Consider the following 18,461-nt stretch of genomic DNA (forward strand, 5'->3'; position numbering starts at 1 on the left):
TAGTAACGCATCAGTGGCTGGTGCGAGAATTAATAATCATCATGCTCGACACGCGAAGCTGATAGCTCTCGTCCGGACGATAATGAACGCACGTATACTACGTGATCTCGTTGCGTTTGTGCGTCGTGACGTCATCGTGCGCAGGCAACGGTAATTATCGTCGTTTCCCTTAACCCCGCGCGATACAAACTCGTGAGCAGCATGCCACGAAAAACTTTCTTCGCGATCTCTACGAATTCCTTGTGTACTGATCGATGCACAAGGCACGCACCTTCTTCCTCATAATACGAGTCATTTCGCCTCGAGGATACAACGAGAAGAATAATATGTTTTCATCGATTTTCGTGGGCTGACACTCTCCACGGAGCATCCCGAGTTATAATGCCATTATATTTTTCGTATATTTTTCTGTGTCGAACTATTTCATCGGTTCCGGGAACATTTGTATCTGACTCGATGAAAAATCGTGTCGCGTAAATGTTTTTTCGATTGAATATCTTCCTTCTCGACCCAGAGCTCCGTCACTTCGATATTCAGTTTCGAGATAATTGCTCGCAGGAGCGTATCCTTTACGAATCTCTTAATGAAGTTAATACAAATGACTGTTTAATCGATTCTATGGTAAGACAAATAGCGAATTACTGAGATCATAAATTTTCATTGGTTTCTTAAACTATGTTTCTTGAATACGACGAACGATTCGTTTCGGTTTGTAAACATTTTTATTTTCCACAGTCCTTTGAAGTGCAGTCGTTGATGCATCGGTGTGCCATCTTTTTATGTGCATAATTATGCACACACAAAACTGTAGAATGACGTTGCTTCCTACACGGAGAAAACGAGGCTGAAAATTCTAGAGGAAAGTATCATCTCGGGGACAGTATATACGTACTGGATTGCAGCATTAATTCGAAGAGCAATAATAAGAATTGTTCTATCCACCACAGTAAAAAGACCAATACCCATACCTTTTATTCAAAAGACTCAAGAGTCTTTTTCTCTATAAGTATATTAAAATACCTTTTCAGTCAAATGTTTATATTGTAAAATATGCTCGAGCAACGCTAAAAAAAACTATGTGTATGGTAAAATGTCACACGTATTCGACCATGCTGACAGTCCAAATTTGTGATTTACAATACATTTGCACTTATCAGTAAATGCTAGTCTGACGCGATGAGAATAATGACTCGAAAACAAAACGAGACATAGTTCTCACGTGCATCACTTTTTGCTGTCCACGTAAAGCTGTTTAGAATAAAAGGGAGGAAAAATTAGAAAATTCAAATGCTGTTTGTAATCGGTGCCCAAGTACTTTTGAATAAATTTTTGAAAAATAATATATTCGTCACTATACAAAACGAATTCGTTTTATGTTTGTCTTATTCACACTGTGTGAATTCACATCGAAAATATTGATTCATTACTCATTTGTAGATCGGTATTTTCGGTGAAAGTAGCTTCTCGTGTTCGTCGTCGTTCCGTTGACTTTCAGGACGGCTTGTCCACTGCGAGAGTCTCCTTGGTCAGTCAAAGATTTCTACAGGTCCGTGAGAATTTGTTTTTTTTTCGTCATTCACGACGACGTGCCGAGACCTCGAGGAAGATATCGGTTGCCTATCGATCGCGATGGTAATCGGATTCGAATCCGTGTCAGTGTGTCGAGTCTTTTGTTCGTGTGGTGCAACGATCGCCAGCTATTTTCGTCGTACGCGTACCGAGTGATTACTCAATTAAAATTCACATGTCTGAGAGCATGCAACGCAGAAAATATTCTTGAAGATCGTCGAGCGAACTTCTAACGCTTCGCGACGAACAATCGGAAACAAACGATCGAAATGCGATCAGGCACAACTTCGATATGAATCTTAAAGGAAGAAAAAAATTGTCGTCACTCTAATGAAGCGGTTGATTCGAATTATTTTTGAAATTTATTTTGAAACATTCTTACAAATTAAATTACCACAAAAACTACGAACCACAGCAACAGTGAAAGCTCCAAATAACATCAATTTTTCAAGTTTTGAGATTTAAAAATTCGTCATGATTTTCGTTATCCATGAAAACGATTAATTTGGATTGGATGTGATGATCCGGATTGAACGAATAGTGAGAGATGACGACATCTGCGTTGAGTACCCGTTAACTTGCGTGAGCAAACGACTCGATATAGAGTTTGCAAAGAATCTCAGAAGATGCGAGGACAAGCAGAAAAAAGGAGGAGGAGGATGCACGAATATGGAGTCACCCACTTTTGTACATTAATGATGATAGAGAAGAACAGAGAATTGCGGCTTATGACGATGCGTGACATTGATGAAAGATAAAAAAAGAAAGACTTGGGTTGCGATTGAAATCGGTTCAAGGTCCGCTTCATCGACCGATTGACTCCTCATCGCACCTTCCATGCTCACGATCAACTGCTTTTGGAAGCTAGACACGCTCTACTTCGCTAGCAATATTTAATACAATTATGAGTCTCTGATTGAAACAATTTTATTCATTTTTTTTCAATCTCCGTCACGGAACGAAAATACAAAAATTTAGCGTAAAAATGATCATCGAAGTGTGACGCGTTTCAGCTTTTTTTCAAAATTACCAATCGCAGCTATTCTTCTTTTTTTTTTATACACCTGTCCCGAGCATCGTAATTTAGTGTTAAGCATAGACACATTAGTTCTGCCTTTCTCCATTGCGTCACGATACAGTGATTATCCCACGCCCACATCATATCGGCTAGTTACGTATTGAGGAATTTTTACTAACGAATTGTCGGATGAGCGTTGCACGTTCTTATCATCTCTTCCGTGCTGTTTTCATTGCCGTTATTTCGCAATGATTTTTCAGTGATACGAAAATTATCTCGAAGCGTGTCAGATCCTCGACCATTTTTCTTACGCTTTCTTTCTGGGGGTCGAATAACGTGCAACAATCATCGCGGAAAAGTACACTGTTAAAAAAATTTTTTTCAAACAAGTAACTTTTTTTTAATGCAAATAAATGAATTACTTGTATATTATCTAGTAATTCATTATTGTTTCCAAGTAAATATGTTTTTGACATAAATTTAATATTTTTATGAAAACAAATATAAATTTCTTAAAAATAATGGACCGTTAATAGACGAGATTGCACGTTCACTACAAACAATGCGTCAATTTAATTCGGCTGACTAAATAAAAATTTCGACAGAGCTTTCGAATTTTTGCAGCCAAAGTATGTTTTGTTCGAAATGAAAAAAATGTACAATCTTAATTTAGGAAGTAATTTCTTTCTTCTTCCTGGAATACAAATTTTTTCGATTAAAGTTTTTTATTTTTATACCGAAGAGTAATGTGATTGCTGGAATAAAAGTCAATTACTTGTTTCAAGTACGTTGCGTGTTTCCAATGGAAAATATTGCATATTTTTCATGAGTAATTTCCATGTATGTCATCAAAATAAAATATTGTCACCAAAAATATTATTTATTTACCACGAAAATATATTATTTGCTATTGGCAGCAATTCCGTATTTAATTTAAATAACGGTATTTAGTTTCAAGAACCTTTATTATAACGACTAATCAATAACTGCCAAAAAAATGATTTATTGGACGTAAAATATTTTTTTATCCAACCCAAATGAAAATATTTTAGTAGCCAATGAATTTCCCTCAAATAATTTGAATTACTTGGAAAAAGAATTTTTTTTTAACAGTGTACATTGCCCTAAGCGATTCCGCTGATTTTGTAATTTCTAAAAGTTCTGCAAAAAATGGAATAAATCAAATGAAAATCGTTAGATCGATCGAGAACGGTTTCTTAGAGAAATTCTTAGGTCCTAGCTAAACGGACTTCGATCTGCATGTGGCGAAGTTATGAAATGATTTTATCGAAATTGGGATTGTCAAGAACCAACGAAACGGTTTCCTACTTTCACATTTCTTCAAATTGTCAATACTTTTGAGGACACTCCCAATTTTCCGAGCGGAAAATCAAGCTTGAGATATTAAGGCCTTACATACGTCCAGAATTTTCAAAGAATCGACTTTTTTACAGATTATTATTCTTTATAGTTTTAGGCGTACGCGCACTTGAAACTTCAAATGCGTTTTTCTCAAAACCACTTTTTCTGGCACGGTCTGCACGATGACTCATACAGTTTTTAATAATTTTTGATGCATTTTTTTTTAAATATTCGAAACTGTTTTCTCTATAGTCCGTCGAGTCGGATTTTCGATATTGCGATTAAAAAATGTTATAAACATAATTAAAGTGCGACATTGATGACAGAAAATGCCCACTTTTTTTGAAACTGCCGTAAATTGCTAAATTTTTCAAATTTCGTAAATCCAACTCGACAGACTACATAACTACAACTTTATTTTACAATAATTTTTTTTACGTTTTGCAGATCTATCAACATTTCAAAAAGAAACGCGATGCAGACCGTGGAGCAACTTTTTTTTCACAGTGCTTCGGAAAACGTGATGTTTTACGTTGTAATTTTTGAAAAAAAAAGTGAAATAATTTTTTTTACTAAGTTTAAATACTAATAAACAATGTGTAAAAATTATTTTTATTAATTTCTATTCCGAGCTCTTCTGAAAACAGTTTTTTCTTTTAGCGCGTTCTAGGCACTGCTGGACACATGTAACCTCGAAATTTCGCCTCTGTAATGATCATTTTTTCTTGGTCACGAGAGTCATCAACCGTAAATAAGATTTTTCGAGCATGAGCCAGTTTAAAAATAATAATCGCGGCCACTCGTCGCCACGGATGTGAAGTTTTCGGATAAAGAGCGAATAAAATATAGGTACGAGCGAGTGTGAGTTGTTGGGGGAGCAATAGCATCGTATAGTTGGTAAATAAACGGACCAGGAACAGTGTTGTTGAACGTGCGATGTAGCCTCGTGGGCTTTATTCGCTGTTGCATATATACACGTTGAAATATACGAGCCGTGCACTGACCCGCTTTCCGCCTTCAGACATCCTTGTTTCATAACACACAGCGAGCCACGAGGGCTCGAACAACTTGTGCAGCATCGGCTCGTGCGATATGCACCTTACAATTTACAACGTAAGACGGCATCAACGAGAAGACTCATCTTCGAGTTTCGCAAAGGTGTATCTTCTTCCTCCATTTCTCTCTGCGGTGCATTAACAGCCAATGTAACAACCGTACTGTCAGCAAAAGCCACTTCACTTACCACTTCATGCGTACCGGGCTCTCGTTTAACGGAAAATATAAAGACACAAATAACGGCACGTGTATTACAAAATGGGTCTGAGCACTCGTCAAAATAAATTGCTCGAAACCGCGAATTATAAACAATGTTAATATGAACGTTGCGCAAAATGATCGTTTTTTTCTTACCTAACGCTTTCGGTGGACGGCAAAGTTGTTTACTGGGAGTGGGGATAAAATGTTGGAGTTACAAAAATTTTGAACAGCTAAAATCTTGAATTATTATAAACTCGAAATGATAATATGGAGACAGATCAATTCGACTAGGGCTTTGAATGTCGGAAATAAATAAAGAGGAAACTTGAAGGTTCGAAGTTTGTTTACATCGAAAATAGAATATAACAAACGCCCACAGGACGACGACTAAAATATCGTTTTTCCGAAAATTCGACTATCACTCTTTTGATTAAAAAATTATTATAATCAGCAATACTGTGGACGAAAGAAAAAAAATAATAAAAAATATGTCAACGTATAATATTCTCCGAAATGATATAGTTAATTAATTATTGAAGAAACAAATTTTGAAAATTTTCGAAAACAATTGGAAACGCTATCGCTCCGGTAAAGAGTCTCTGGCAGCAACTCGTCATATCTTATAAATGTACTTGTCTCAGAGTCGCTGCCGCGACTCTAGATATTAACAATTTCGAAAATATAATAACAAATAACTAAATATTAGTATGAGGTTTAAATACTGAAAGACCAAATAGTCGACCGATCAAAATGAAGAAACGTAGCGGAGCTCAAAATACACGCGTCTCACTCACTCACCTACTCAGACCGGTGATTTCCAATTTCAAACATCGCCACTTTGACGTTCGCTTTTTTGAGCTATCGCTATTCTACATATTTAAGTTTTGTAGGCTCGAAAAATTCACTTTCGATTTTTTGCTACTCTAGATATTCTCGTCTGTCTATGAAACAACTACTCTCCATTTTGAATTCGAAAATATGAACTTTTGACGTTCGTGTGGTCCGTTAATATTGCACTCAATATGAAGACTATTGAAATATGTATTTTCGAATAAATACAAATTTGACATATTTACGTACCCATTTACATACCCATTTACGTTCATTAAAAATCGGCTAATTTAACTTTCCCTTAGAAGTTGGCAACAGGAAAAAATCATTTTATAGTCAAACGATTCCGTTTGTGAAAGTTTTTTGATTGTGATCGAATTAAATAGGCTTTTGGCGTTGACTCTTCGATCGTCGCTTAGATTGGTCCATCACTTTACGAGAAGAAAAAAACCAGAAAAAACCTCGGCATTTAACGCTGGATACTTACTGGAGGTCAAGAATTCATACCTGGCAGATGGTCGTCATAAATTTAGAATGTAGTCTCGTTGAGTAAAAAAGTGCTCAAACGTCCAAAGCAAACGTGTGGAAGAAAGCAATGTCACGTTCAATGAGAAATTCCAGTTTTCAAAACGATTTCTAATTTCAAAGTGGCCCTTTTTCGTGCGCAGTCGAAAAATTGTTCACTGGCACTTTCTCCTTCCACATAAATAACAAAGATTTTTCGATAGATACCCAGACATTTTTTCTCTAAAAAAATAAGGAATTCAGTGAATTTCAACTCAGAGGTTTCGGAAGTTTCCGGAAAACATTTTTCACAGTCGTTCACAGATCCCAGAACGTGAAAACGGTTTTCGATTTTCAGGGATATTTCAAGAAAGAACTTCTGTTTCCCCATGAACGAAACACGCACTCTCCATGTTATCTCCATCGCAATCTCCAAACAACGTTTGGAGATAGGTCCTCAGTCACGTAGTTCTCAGTCACTAGTGAAAATGACCAATTTTTTAGAACCAATGTTTTACAATTTATTTCAGTAGATTCTGACGTTCGTACTGATCTGATGACATAGTTTTATAAATCACTTTTCAATAAAAATATATTTGTAACATATTACATGTACGTAAATTTTATTTATAAAACAACAATTCAATGCTGGAAGTCGTATGGAAAAGCTAAATACCGAGTGTCCAGTCTCTCTGCTCTTAAATTTCTCATGGACCAAAAAATCTTCTATCTGCCCGAAGATCTACGGACAGTTGAAAATCTTCATTGAAAACGAAGAAAAAAGCGTGTGGAAAGAAGAATAATGAGAGAATTACTATAACGTCGTACGACACGAGCATCATTGTTTTCTCATGGAGGGAAATTCAATTTTTTATTCGCCATCTCTTAGTACAATGTAATGAGCATGTATTTACGAGTATGTGTGCACGTGTACACTTCTACAGGTAATACTAGCATTACGTCTGGTAACTCGACGAGGTCGCCGGCCATTTTAGTGTCTCTTACAAATCCCTGTATTTTTATTTATTCGTTTATTTTTCTCCTTCTCCCTCCCCTTCGTTTATCTTTGCGTGGATGCAGCGATGATTCCTCTTCCGGTCTCCCGCGCTACAATCACGGCACGTCAATTCTCTCGTATGAAACCGCATGTACGAAGATAACATATTATCTGTGGCCATATCACTCGCAGTTATAATGTTCTCTCAAAAGTATCCTCCGTGTAATAACAGCGTGTGAGGACACATGGGATATTTCACTTGTAATCGACCAAATCACGACGCGAGAGGCACGTTTTTTGTTTCTTTGGTGTGTATGTGTTTTTTTTTTTTTAAAGGAGGAGAAGCTCGTGTAATTTGATTTTTTTCCAATCGATGATAGTCCGGAAAATTGATGAGAGCCATTCGTTTTTTTTCGTACGAAATTCGATCGCGGGTTCGACACAGTTAGCTGGAGTTTTTGAAGTTGAAACGTTCGACACCGAGGTTCGACTGATTACAAAAAAGCTCGGTTAACGGACACAGTACAGTAGAAAATCTGCTGACAGTTTTTTCGTAGTCAGCCGAATCGTGAGGAAGGATTTAAATTTGAAAGATTCGAGTGCAGTTTGATGACTGATCCAATCTCTTAAAGGGTGACTTATTCGGTCCGTAATGTCCTCCTAAGAATAGCAAAGAGACGAACGAAGCCTCAAACGTCCTTTACGTTTGCACATAATTTGTTTGGACGGCGGTAACGGGCGTCCATATTCTTTCTATTTTTCTGTTCATTCGCGCAGGCCAATTCCGTGCTGAGACACTGTTCTATCAAACTGTATATTTAATACAATCCCGAGACTCTGGCTTTGATCGTTGAATTTGCAAGTGTGAGACGAGGTCTCGAAGAGAATTTTTATCCTTGCAATCGAGGTCTTTACCAATTTCGTTGCACAGCATTTTTTTTCCTTTCGTGAAAATGGTTCAATGTCCACCTCGCCTCTGCCATGTATTTTCCTTTTCATTGGATTTTTTGTTCCGTAATCGGTAATCGGTTTCCGATGACAGAAGACGGAGGTTCGATTTTACGTGGTGAGGGCAAATTGTAACTCTCCTGGGACGTATCCGATCGAAGAATCCACAGTCTCATGAGAATCTTTATCATTGTTATTGTGAAGCAGACCGGAAGTGGTACTTTTTCCGTCTTCGCAGCGACTCCCAAGCACTCCCAAGTGTCCCAACTGCCATTAAACACTCACTCATAGTCGTACAGATTGAAATAGAGGCTTCGAGAGTGCAAGAAGGTGAAAAAAGTGTGTATATACAGCAATTTTGTGCGCGTCGCTGCACTATGGTCGCGGACAAGGAGAATAAACCGGACCGCTTGTTCGGCTAATCACACTTTCCTGACTCGAGAGAGCCATCTTGTCACGAGGTCGTTCTCCTAGTTTTTTTTTCTACCCCTCCCTCTGCCCTCTGAGGTTTTCTTCTTTTTCGCTTCCAACCTACAGAGTTATTCTTCGTTGTCTGCCGCTGCTCTTGCTGCTTTTTATTTCGTCTTCCCGTAGCTATGCACATACGTATACGTTCATGTTTATAGCACTTGCTCGACTCGTCGAGAAGAACTCACCGTATTGCTTTCTCCAAAACGAGATTATCGTCTTTCAGTCCGCAAACGTTTTCTGCTTCTTCTCATTCTCCTTTTTTTCACTACTTGTATCTCCCGATCGCTGCGAACCCGAACAGGAAACCGAACCTTCTTTACAGATATAAGAGTTTCGTATTTTTTTCGTTTCTCATTTCGAATCTGAACAATGTTTTTCTGCAGGTTGGAAAAATTTCGTTTCATCGAACCGCAAATTCGGACTGATGATATTCCTCCACGGATTGGGAGGTTCAAAGGGACAGAAAAACTTGTAAAAACTACAAAAGTGCACTCACTTTCGGATTTTCATTAATAATATTTGTACGCATGAACGAAGTGAGCAGAGTATTTAAGAGGTCGACCTAATTAGAATTATCGAAAAATCAATTTCTTTTATTGCATTTTTCGAAAGTATACATATTTAAAAGTATCGTACGATAATTTTATAAAAATCTGAGCAGTCTAAGTATACTTTTGAGCGACAGGGCCACTTGGCTGCCTCTGAGCCAAGTTTTTTTTTCTCTCCAATCATCAATTCCAGAGATTTTATCAATAGCACAAACCCATCTTTTTTTTGGACCTGTCTTCTCGCCCATTTTCTATTCGGAAGTTGAGTAAAATAAAAGTAAAAAAAATTTTTTGTGTATTTTAAGAGTTTATTTATTAGGCCTAACACTTTAGATATCCGGTCAAAAAAACTCGTCAAATATTAATTCATTACAACGTATGAAAAACTATGCTCAAAAAAAATTGAACACCTATAAAAAACTACAAGCTCGTCATAGCAGCTCAAGAAAAAATGATTGAACCCTCAAAAAATAAAATCATACATTGTTTATTGAAATTGAAAAAGGAAATTGAAAATTGTCCGAGTAAAAGTCTGCTTCTAAAAAAAACTATCCAAAAACCAAACTCATCATACACTTTATGAAAAACCTTCTTCATTATCATTCAAAAGAATATCGAACCTCGTAAAAACACGCTTCCTCCCAAATAATTATTACAAAATAATTCACAAAAATGACGTCTCAAATGACCATCTCAAATGCATTAATGAATAACCTCGATCAAAAAAATCGGGAAAACAGTATTTCTTTTGCCCCTCTAATTAGGCTAGACCCCTCAGGGAATTTCCGAAAGCGTGAATTTTACGACAGTGACTTTTCGATATTGAATTTTGCTGATTGCGAATATATCATAAAATGTATAGAAACAATAAATTGACAGGATAAATGAAATATTTCCATTACAATTTAGGTCAAAACATTCATCATATTGATAAAGTACATAAAATAAACATTTGAGAAGGAAAATTTCAGGTCGCGAACAATTACGACGAATTGGCAAGAGGCAAATGTGAGAAATATTGAAAAAGGCTCCAAGTTTGAGCAAAAAACGGGCTAACAACGAGAAAACATTGAAATGTTGACAAATAAAATTCTAGGACAAATACGAAAAAGTGTTTGAGCAACGAAAGGAGGGAGAGCGACGAAATAAAGGAGAGAAACGACGACGTGTGTAGTCTAACGATGGTGAGTCTACCGCGTGGCTTCTAGCGCGCAAACGATATTCCTGCCGAGGTGGGTCATGGTCTCGAGTGTGTCAATTTTTATGCGCTTTACTCGTCGCACATATTTGTCCCTCGTACTACAGCATTTCTTGGACGTGCTCGTCCCTCGTCGTCCTCCTCGGTGTTTGACTCTCTTTCGCGCTAACGGCTCGGTGCAAAGTCACCGCGAAAGACAGTGGGGATCTTTATAAGCTCGAGAGAGCTCACATCCGTGTGGGCGATCACGAGGTGCGCGGATTTCGTCATAGAAATTACAGTATACCTATGCACGTTTACTCCTATGGAGAGTTACAGAGTGTCTGTATTTCTATTTAAGCGAAGACAAACAACGAGCACGTGCCATCGAGCACGATACGCTCTCGAGATGGACGATCGAACGCAAACCGATCCTTATCAGCCTTCTTATTTCTTCTCGTATACCGAATTGTGCCCAATCAATTAGTAGAAAGTTCAACTAATCGTAAATCTAAAGAACTTTGAAGTTTGATCACTCGATATTTTGGTCCGCTGTCTTTGGATTGCTGCTCGAATTCGTTAGATTATATTTTGTTGGGATTGACTAATCCATATTTACTTGTAAATACGATTTTCAGGCGTGTTACGATGAACGTTGTTATTTTTTGTCTGATTTCTAATTTTTTTAAGTCATCCTCCGGGTTCGCGCTGCACTATTGACTTTTGAAAATTATTTTTGTCTTGAGGACAATCGCATCTGTCGATTTGACGCGGTTCTAGGCGTATTGCTATGACACCAAAATTTTGCTTGTGGGCTCTCGTAATATTTTGTTCAGTTACAGATCGTGTGGATATCGATGAGAGTTTTCAACGACTCGGAACGAATTTCTGAAAAGAATTTTGCTTTTTCGTTCTCTTATTATTTGAGTTTTTTTTTTTATCAAGGAACCTTGGAACTTTTTTCAGTGAATCGCACTCGTCGTTTTTCGAGACTAAAAACGCAAACTTACGGAGATTCATTAATCCGCGAGTCAGTGGATCTTTAATTTTAATTTGGGCTTGATAAAAATGTGAAAATAATCGGGGCTTGTGAATACAAGACGCAACGATCCATCACGAAAGCTGTTTGAAAGGATATCACGAAAGCGAGTGTTCGAATTTACACTGACAACAGAAAACACGTGAACGAGATCCGGGCGCCCGGATCACTCCGGAATTAATGAGTGGAGCTGTTGCTCGCATGACGAAAATCAGAACAACATAAAAACGCCAGGGATTTATTTTTGTGCCGCTTTTTTTTATCGTCGTACACATTTTTTTCGATTTTCTACACAAACGTACTGAAAAAGCACATCCGCTAGTGGACGACGGAAGAAAAAAATCGTTAATCACACGATTTATCACTTTGTCATTTGTTACTAAATGCGAACGTCCAGAATGTAAATAGGTGACGAATTTTTCGAGGAAACCACTTGTCGAAAACGACTAATAAACGCACAGGGATTGGGGAATATGAACAAAAGAATGTTTTCGAACTATTTTTTGTCATTCATTCATACGATAATCACTAGCTCACTCCGCATCCGTTGGACCAAGTTTTTACCTTTTTTTTATTGCCCAGACATTAACAATTCCATACCGAATGATCCAATGACTAACTCGATTATTTTCAAATTTTTATTACGATTTTTTCCTGACTGAATCCACGATTTTCAGAATATCAGTTCGTTCTCCGTACAATCGAGTCATTTTCGTGAGCATTTTTCGAGCCCAATTCGAACCACAAGAAATTTCATGCGCCCTGTCCCATAACGTCTTACTAGAAAATCGTCAATCGTTCACTGATCGAGTATCATAGAAAAACGAATAGTAAGTACAAACACTTTTCCCTCATTGATGTTAATTATCCATCAACATTGTGAAGAAGCGGAAAAAATGTTCCGCACTAAGAACATTCTGATGAGAAGTTTGAAGAAATCATTTCTGGATTCTTAAATTTCCGAATTCGAGGCCAACCATTTCATAGTTGTATTCATATCTCACAAGCTTATTTCATAGTCGGCCATCCTCGAACGATTTATAATTAAAAGAAAAATAGAAGAATATTCGTGTAAAAATGCAATTAGCTATCCATCAGTTACCCGCGTAGAAAATTTCTGGGGGTGCAAGTCAAAGCTCTCGGAAAGAGAAACATTCAAAAAATATTTAATTCATTATTTATATTTTTTCCAATTGTATTTAATTACTTTCCATTATTTGGATTACTGACGATAATCAATTACGCAGGAAAATTTTCCTATCTGGATCGGGATTCGATCCTATTACTTCGGTAACTGCGCTACATTTCGTTCAATATAAATCTCCTCATTCGATTAATCAAGCGCCCATTTATTCACTCACACGAAATCTCAATCGTCTCTTCACTCAGTCAACGGACGAATATAAATTTTGATGTTTCAACGCGAATTTATTATTCGCATCCATTCACCTGGTTTTTCTCTTGCACTCGTTAATTAATCCATTTCTTCAGTAAAGGCCGATCCATTCGTTATCGATTGGTGAGTGAAAGCAACCAGCCGCCCTCCCACGCATTCGATGCTGATCGTTCATGCACTTAATTCAATATCAATTCAATATCCAATGTCCCATTAGTTTAATAAGAAAAGAATTTGTCCTCGAAAGCTTTGCTTCATTCGAGTAGAATTCGTCCAACGAACGTTGTCATGCAAAAATAGTGTTTTTCAAAAAGCTTCTCCACTAATTACAAACGCATTTCAGAGAAATTGTTAGCCTCGCGGATTCTCCAAACCTGACGATTCCGTCACCGAGTGCAAACGCGTCTGTGACTCGATCGATGAACGTATCTTTCACTCATTCATGCTGATAATTGAAATGAAAAAAGTTAACGACAGTATCTCTGACATTGATGTACAACAGTACGAGACAAGAGACGTAATTGACAACATATTTGTGTCTAATGAATCGATCAATTTAAAGATGAATAAATATGCTCAACTGTTACTTTTGTTACGTGAGCAGCGGATAAAAACACTGGCATAGGCACGAAGGGTACACACATGTCGATGGTAATACGCACAGATAATATCCTGTCTTAGCTGTTCAATCGTGTACACAAGACATTTGTTTTCAACGATATTTGTACGTATACAAATTCGAGATTTTTCCACATATCGATCGCCAAATAATATTGCAATCGTCCAATAATAGAACCCGCAACTTGAGACAGTTTTCTCCAACAGAAGGAAAAATGGATCTTCCATTCCCAGTTTTGGCTGATTTTTCATTAAACAGAAAGGATCCGAATGTATTTTAATGGCTCAAGCTGAACCTCTCGGAATCCAATTTGCCGCTCGCGGGCCTTGGAACTCGCCGGGGCTCAATTTTTTTTGCCTTCAATATTTATTATTTGTGACAAGTTCGATGACGCGAACTTCACGAAATGGACAAAAAATTTTCGAGAAAGAACGAAAATGTGATTTTTCGCGAAACGAAGAAACCGCTTCGACTCCATTGCTGATGTTCAAAGATCGAACAATGTTTATTAAAAACCCCTGTCCTTTCATGAATTTCAAAAATCACTAAAAATGTGTCATAACTTTCTGCAGCTGCCCACGAGAGAATTTCAAACGTCGCTCCGAGCCACGAGTATATTTAGCACGGAAAGTCTCATATGCGCATTGTTTGTTTACTTCTACGTGTGTATTGATACAGCGACTCGTGATGTGCACCTAAACGACCTTTTCTCAGGCCGTTCACCGTGAAAGATCTTCTCGTGCAGCGTGAAACGGACAAGCAATTATGTTACAATATACATATGACATCGTTTTCTTGATACGTTGTAACTTTCCCGATCGACGTCAAAAATGCTCGTTCGGGGTAGTGAGAGTCGATCCACTACAACTTTCATTGATTAGATGCTGTTATTTGTCGAGCAATAAATCAAACTTCCACTTGTAAAACTCGTTCGGTTCATGTTAAACTCGAATTAAGATTTTTTCGGAGCAAGTATTTGTAACAGCTGCTAATCGAATGACTGAAGTTTTCGGTCGCTTCGAGTGCCGAAAAAAATTTGAAAAATTACCGTAACGATATTATTGCGGGGAAAAAAATTGAATTTTCCTATTAAAAAAATAATATTTATTGCTCGCAGTAAAAACTTTTACCCAAGTATTTAGTTAATTTCGACGTCGCGGTGAATTTTACCGCGCTCCACTGTACAAATTTCCTTACGAATATCGGCCTGTTTCCCCATTCTTTTTAAACGCTCAGCCCTCTGCTGTTGAAGTGCGTAAATCACCGTTTCAGTGTGCCACGAAATTCGGAAACGAGTGGTCGATAGCTGCGTTAGGGCAAAGACATTCTGTCGTGATGTACCGTAAAATTCACTGAACGTTTTGTCAATTTCATTACACGTACCGTAAATTTTGCTACCTACAATATTTACTACGATAAAACTGAAAATTTGGCAAAATATTGAAAATTTAACAGTGCGTTACCGGAATAAATATTTTTCGTCGACTTGTCCCCGCAGTCAAATGTATCCGGTAAATTCTACAGTGAATTTCACGCTAAATATTACCGTTTAATTATCTCCTTGTGTTATTTTTATATTCATAGATTCAGCATCCGTAATTGCTCGTATAAAGAGTTTCGCTAAGATGTTGAAAAGACTTCTGAATAATTTTAATCACTACAAAATACTTTTCGTTCTCCGGATGTTTTTCCATAAGTTTTTTCCTCACATAGAATCATCTGAATCCCGTACGTTCAGCAGATGAAGTAATTACGAGTACGAGCAATTTTTTTCCGCGCATATTTTCTTCTCGGTTTGATATTTCCTTTGGAAACTGTTTTCTATCGTTCGACGGTAGACGCGGGAGACGATAAATTCAATTATTCTTCGTACAAGACAAAACGAAACAAAGCCATGCTCGCAGCATGATTTTAATCTCGGAACACTGATCGAATCATCGTGTTATTGTTAAGCACAAAATTTTCATCGTCCATCGCATAACGAAGGTGTCTATGGTGGAGAAACGATTCCATTACGGCTCGAGTGCGAGTTCCCGGGCAAAGATGGCACTGCGCAACGCGACGATGCTCGGGGACGAGCGGGGATTATTTCTCGTCTGTACTACACATCGAAATGTTTCTGAGGCACGATGAGGCTGTATCGATGACGCAAGAGTCACGAGAACTCGTGACGCCATAAGCATATTCGCTCTCGCTTTCCCTCTCTACCGATTCTTCACACAAATCCGTACTTCTCTCTTGTCCTTTCAGTGGAAATAATGGAATCCACACGTGACGATGATAGTGATGATCGTGGCAAAAGAGAGGAGTATCATCGATAGATTCTCTTCGTGGAAGCGCGAGCCTCTCTTTTTGTGGGACATTCTCTCGTCTCGCTTCCTCGCAACTGCTGTTATTGTGTACGTACGCGGCCGAAGTTTCCTTGGAATTCTGGCACTTCTATCGTCATCGATTCAGATGTAGATATTAAGTACGCTTGCATAATTTCTCGATCTTTATTCTTAAGGCAAGTGGGCTCGAAAAACCGTTAGGGCTGAAGGAACTGAGAAAATAAATATCTCGCGTTTTTTATGGTGAGATACAATTTCGAGTTTTGAGACGAATGTCCTGCCTTTTCACGCATCGGATTTTATATTTTCACTTTCATGCTAATTAGTTAAAAGTGTGTTAACGAAGTCTTTTTATGCTGGCTAACGTGGTCAGGCTCAGCTGCTAATCACTGGGTAATAAAATAGATGAAACATTTTTTGCTTCGGAATATATTTCATGCGCTCGGTGAAGCTGTATGTGCGTGTATTTTTTCATAGGGTACTTACGCTCATTCCACTGGAGCGTCGGGCTCACACTTCCGTCAACTCGGAGGCGAAATGCTCGATCCGAAAGTCCACTGGAGATGCTCGAAAAATCTCCGATTTCTTTTGCCTTAATTTCTCATCAGACATTCGTCCGATCGATTGACAAGGTCTTGAGCGCGCGATAGAAAAGAAAGAATTTAAAAATTCGTGTTATATATTCTAATTACGATCCGGGACAGGTCCGGTATGCTAATTTTCATGATCGTAAATTCGTAAAAGTGTAAATATTTTTCTTCCCGCCTGTGCAAGCGAGTGAGGGCTCGCGAGAATATCACCTCGTCACGGATATCTAACGGAGGGTTACTTCGTTGTTTTCTTCGCAAGAAGACGAAGCAGAAAGGTAAATGACACACGTAATTATTGACTCGATTACTGCGGAATCGCCACCAAGAATTCCGGTGTCCTTGGGCACAAACACCGCGGGGATCATTAACCGACAATTAACATGATTTTATAACAGCTTTGAGCAATAGAACGGAGTTGTTGTTTATATATTTCTCTCGTTTTTTCTTTCTCTTCGCTCTTTTAGTTCTTTGCTTCCCTGGAGAAACACGCGACGTACTATTGCAGCAACAGGCTGTGCGGGGATTGGGACCAGTGAAGCGTGTACCGTTTCGCTGTTTCTTATGTTTTTTGCACACACTAACTATTTTTCCAGTGCTTATTTCGAACACTTGCGCTACCCACGGCATTTAAATGAAATTCGATTTCTTCATTTCCAACAGTCGATTAAGATTTTAACTCTCGAGACTCGAAGAAAAAAAAGTGTCATGGCTGCTCTCAGGGCGGGCTGAGAACGGAGCCTGCTATATTTGTATAACCTCTAATTCTAAACACGAAAGAAAATACGATTTAACATTATATAAAGAATTCTTCAAAACATACGATGAATTTGATCAGTCGACAGTTCGTGAAAATATTCAGAAGTGATATTTGCAATACCAGTCATGTGTGTAGTCTTGGAAGAAATTATTCATTCAAGAGTCCCTATGCCCCCGAAAATTTGTATCCAAAGAGTACAATAAAAATTTTCACACCAAATTTCGTAAGTAAATAATCATTTCTGCATTAGTAATCATTACACGAATATGAATGTCAAGATTCTGCGAGTGATTTTTGTTTTTTTTAATTGTAGTCACTCAACATAACCTCAATTTCTTGCTGGGATTTGGCTTCTTCCAAAATTTCTTTATTGTTGACATTTTTGTACAGGTTCCCGAAGATCCAAAAGCTAAATTTAATGGATTCATACCCATGGATCAGCTGGATGTAACTTACAGCAAAGCCGGCGGCCCGGGAGGTCAACATATCAATAAAACAAACACCAAAGTTGACTTGCGCTTCAATGTGCAAAATGCAACTTGGCTTGACAATGAACTAAAACCGAAATTGATGCTTCAGGTTCTTATGCCTATAATGTTTCCTCTTCTGGTTCCTATTAATTTTTGTTTTGTTAATTTTATAATCAACTATTTTTCATTTTTCAGGAAAAAAATAGAATAAATAAAGAGGGATACTTAATCATCAAATCGGACTTGACAAGATCCCAAAATCTCAATCTTGCAGATGCTCTTGAAAGATTAAGAACCATGATCAGGAAAGCTGCACAACCAGAACCAACTATTTCACCAGAGACGGTGGAAATGCTGAGAAAAAGGCATTTGAAAGCTGTTCGGGAGCGTTTGAGCATAAAGCGAGCAAGGTCACAGATCAAACGCGACAGACAAGCGAATGACTTTGATGACTAACTTTCAATCTGTAGATAACTATAGAAATACATGTACATTACTTCACGATGGACTAAATGTTTATTTCTCTCCATTTCTCTCGTATCGTTAACATTCGAGCAAACTTTTCATTTTCATTCTCA

The 18,461-nt window shown here is 37.8% G+C and overlaps 1 protein-coding gene across 1 annotated transcript; it reads left to right on the forward strand.

Moving 5' to 3' along the window:
- The first annotated feature begins 17,311 nt into the window (after positions 1-17,311).
- Positions 17,312-18,384, forward strand: LOC122417434 (peptidyl-tRNA hydrolase ICT1, mitochondrial). The gene is made up of 3 exons (XM_043430941.1): positions 17,312-17,636; positions 17,804-17,992; positions 18,079-18,384. The coding sequence occupies exons 1-3, from the start codon at positions 17,478-17,480 to the stop codon at positions 18,337-18,339; spliced, it is 609 nt and encodes a 202-aa protein (XP_043286876.1). The 5' UTR covers positions 17,312-17,477; the 3' UTR covers positions 18,340-18,384.
- The last annotated feature ends 77 nt before the right edge of the window (positions 18,385-18,461 follow it).

Source organism: Venturia canescens, chromosome 1 (genome assembly GCF_019457755.1).
Source record: "Venturia canescens isolate UGA chromosome 1, ASM1945775v1, whole genome shotgun sequence".
Taxonomy (NCBI): domain Eukaryota; kingdom Metazoa; phylum Arthropoda; class Insecta; order Hymenoptera; family Ichneumonidae; genus Venturia; species Venturia canescens.

Bases quoted from the DNA above. Each gene is read 5' to 3' on its own strand.
- LOC122417434 (XM_043430941.1), top strand. From the start codon at position 17,478: ATGAATTTGATCAGTCGACAGTTCGTGAAAATATTCAGAAGTGATATT. The intron at 17,637-17,803 runs GTAAGTAAATAA...ATTTTTGTACAG, and splicing joins AAATTTTCACACCAAATTTC to GTTCCCGAAGATCCAAAAGC. The intron at 17,993-18,078 runs GTTCTTATGCCT...TTCATTTTTCAG, and splicing joins AACCGAAATTGATGCTTCAG to GAAAAAAATAGAATAAATAA.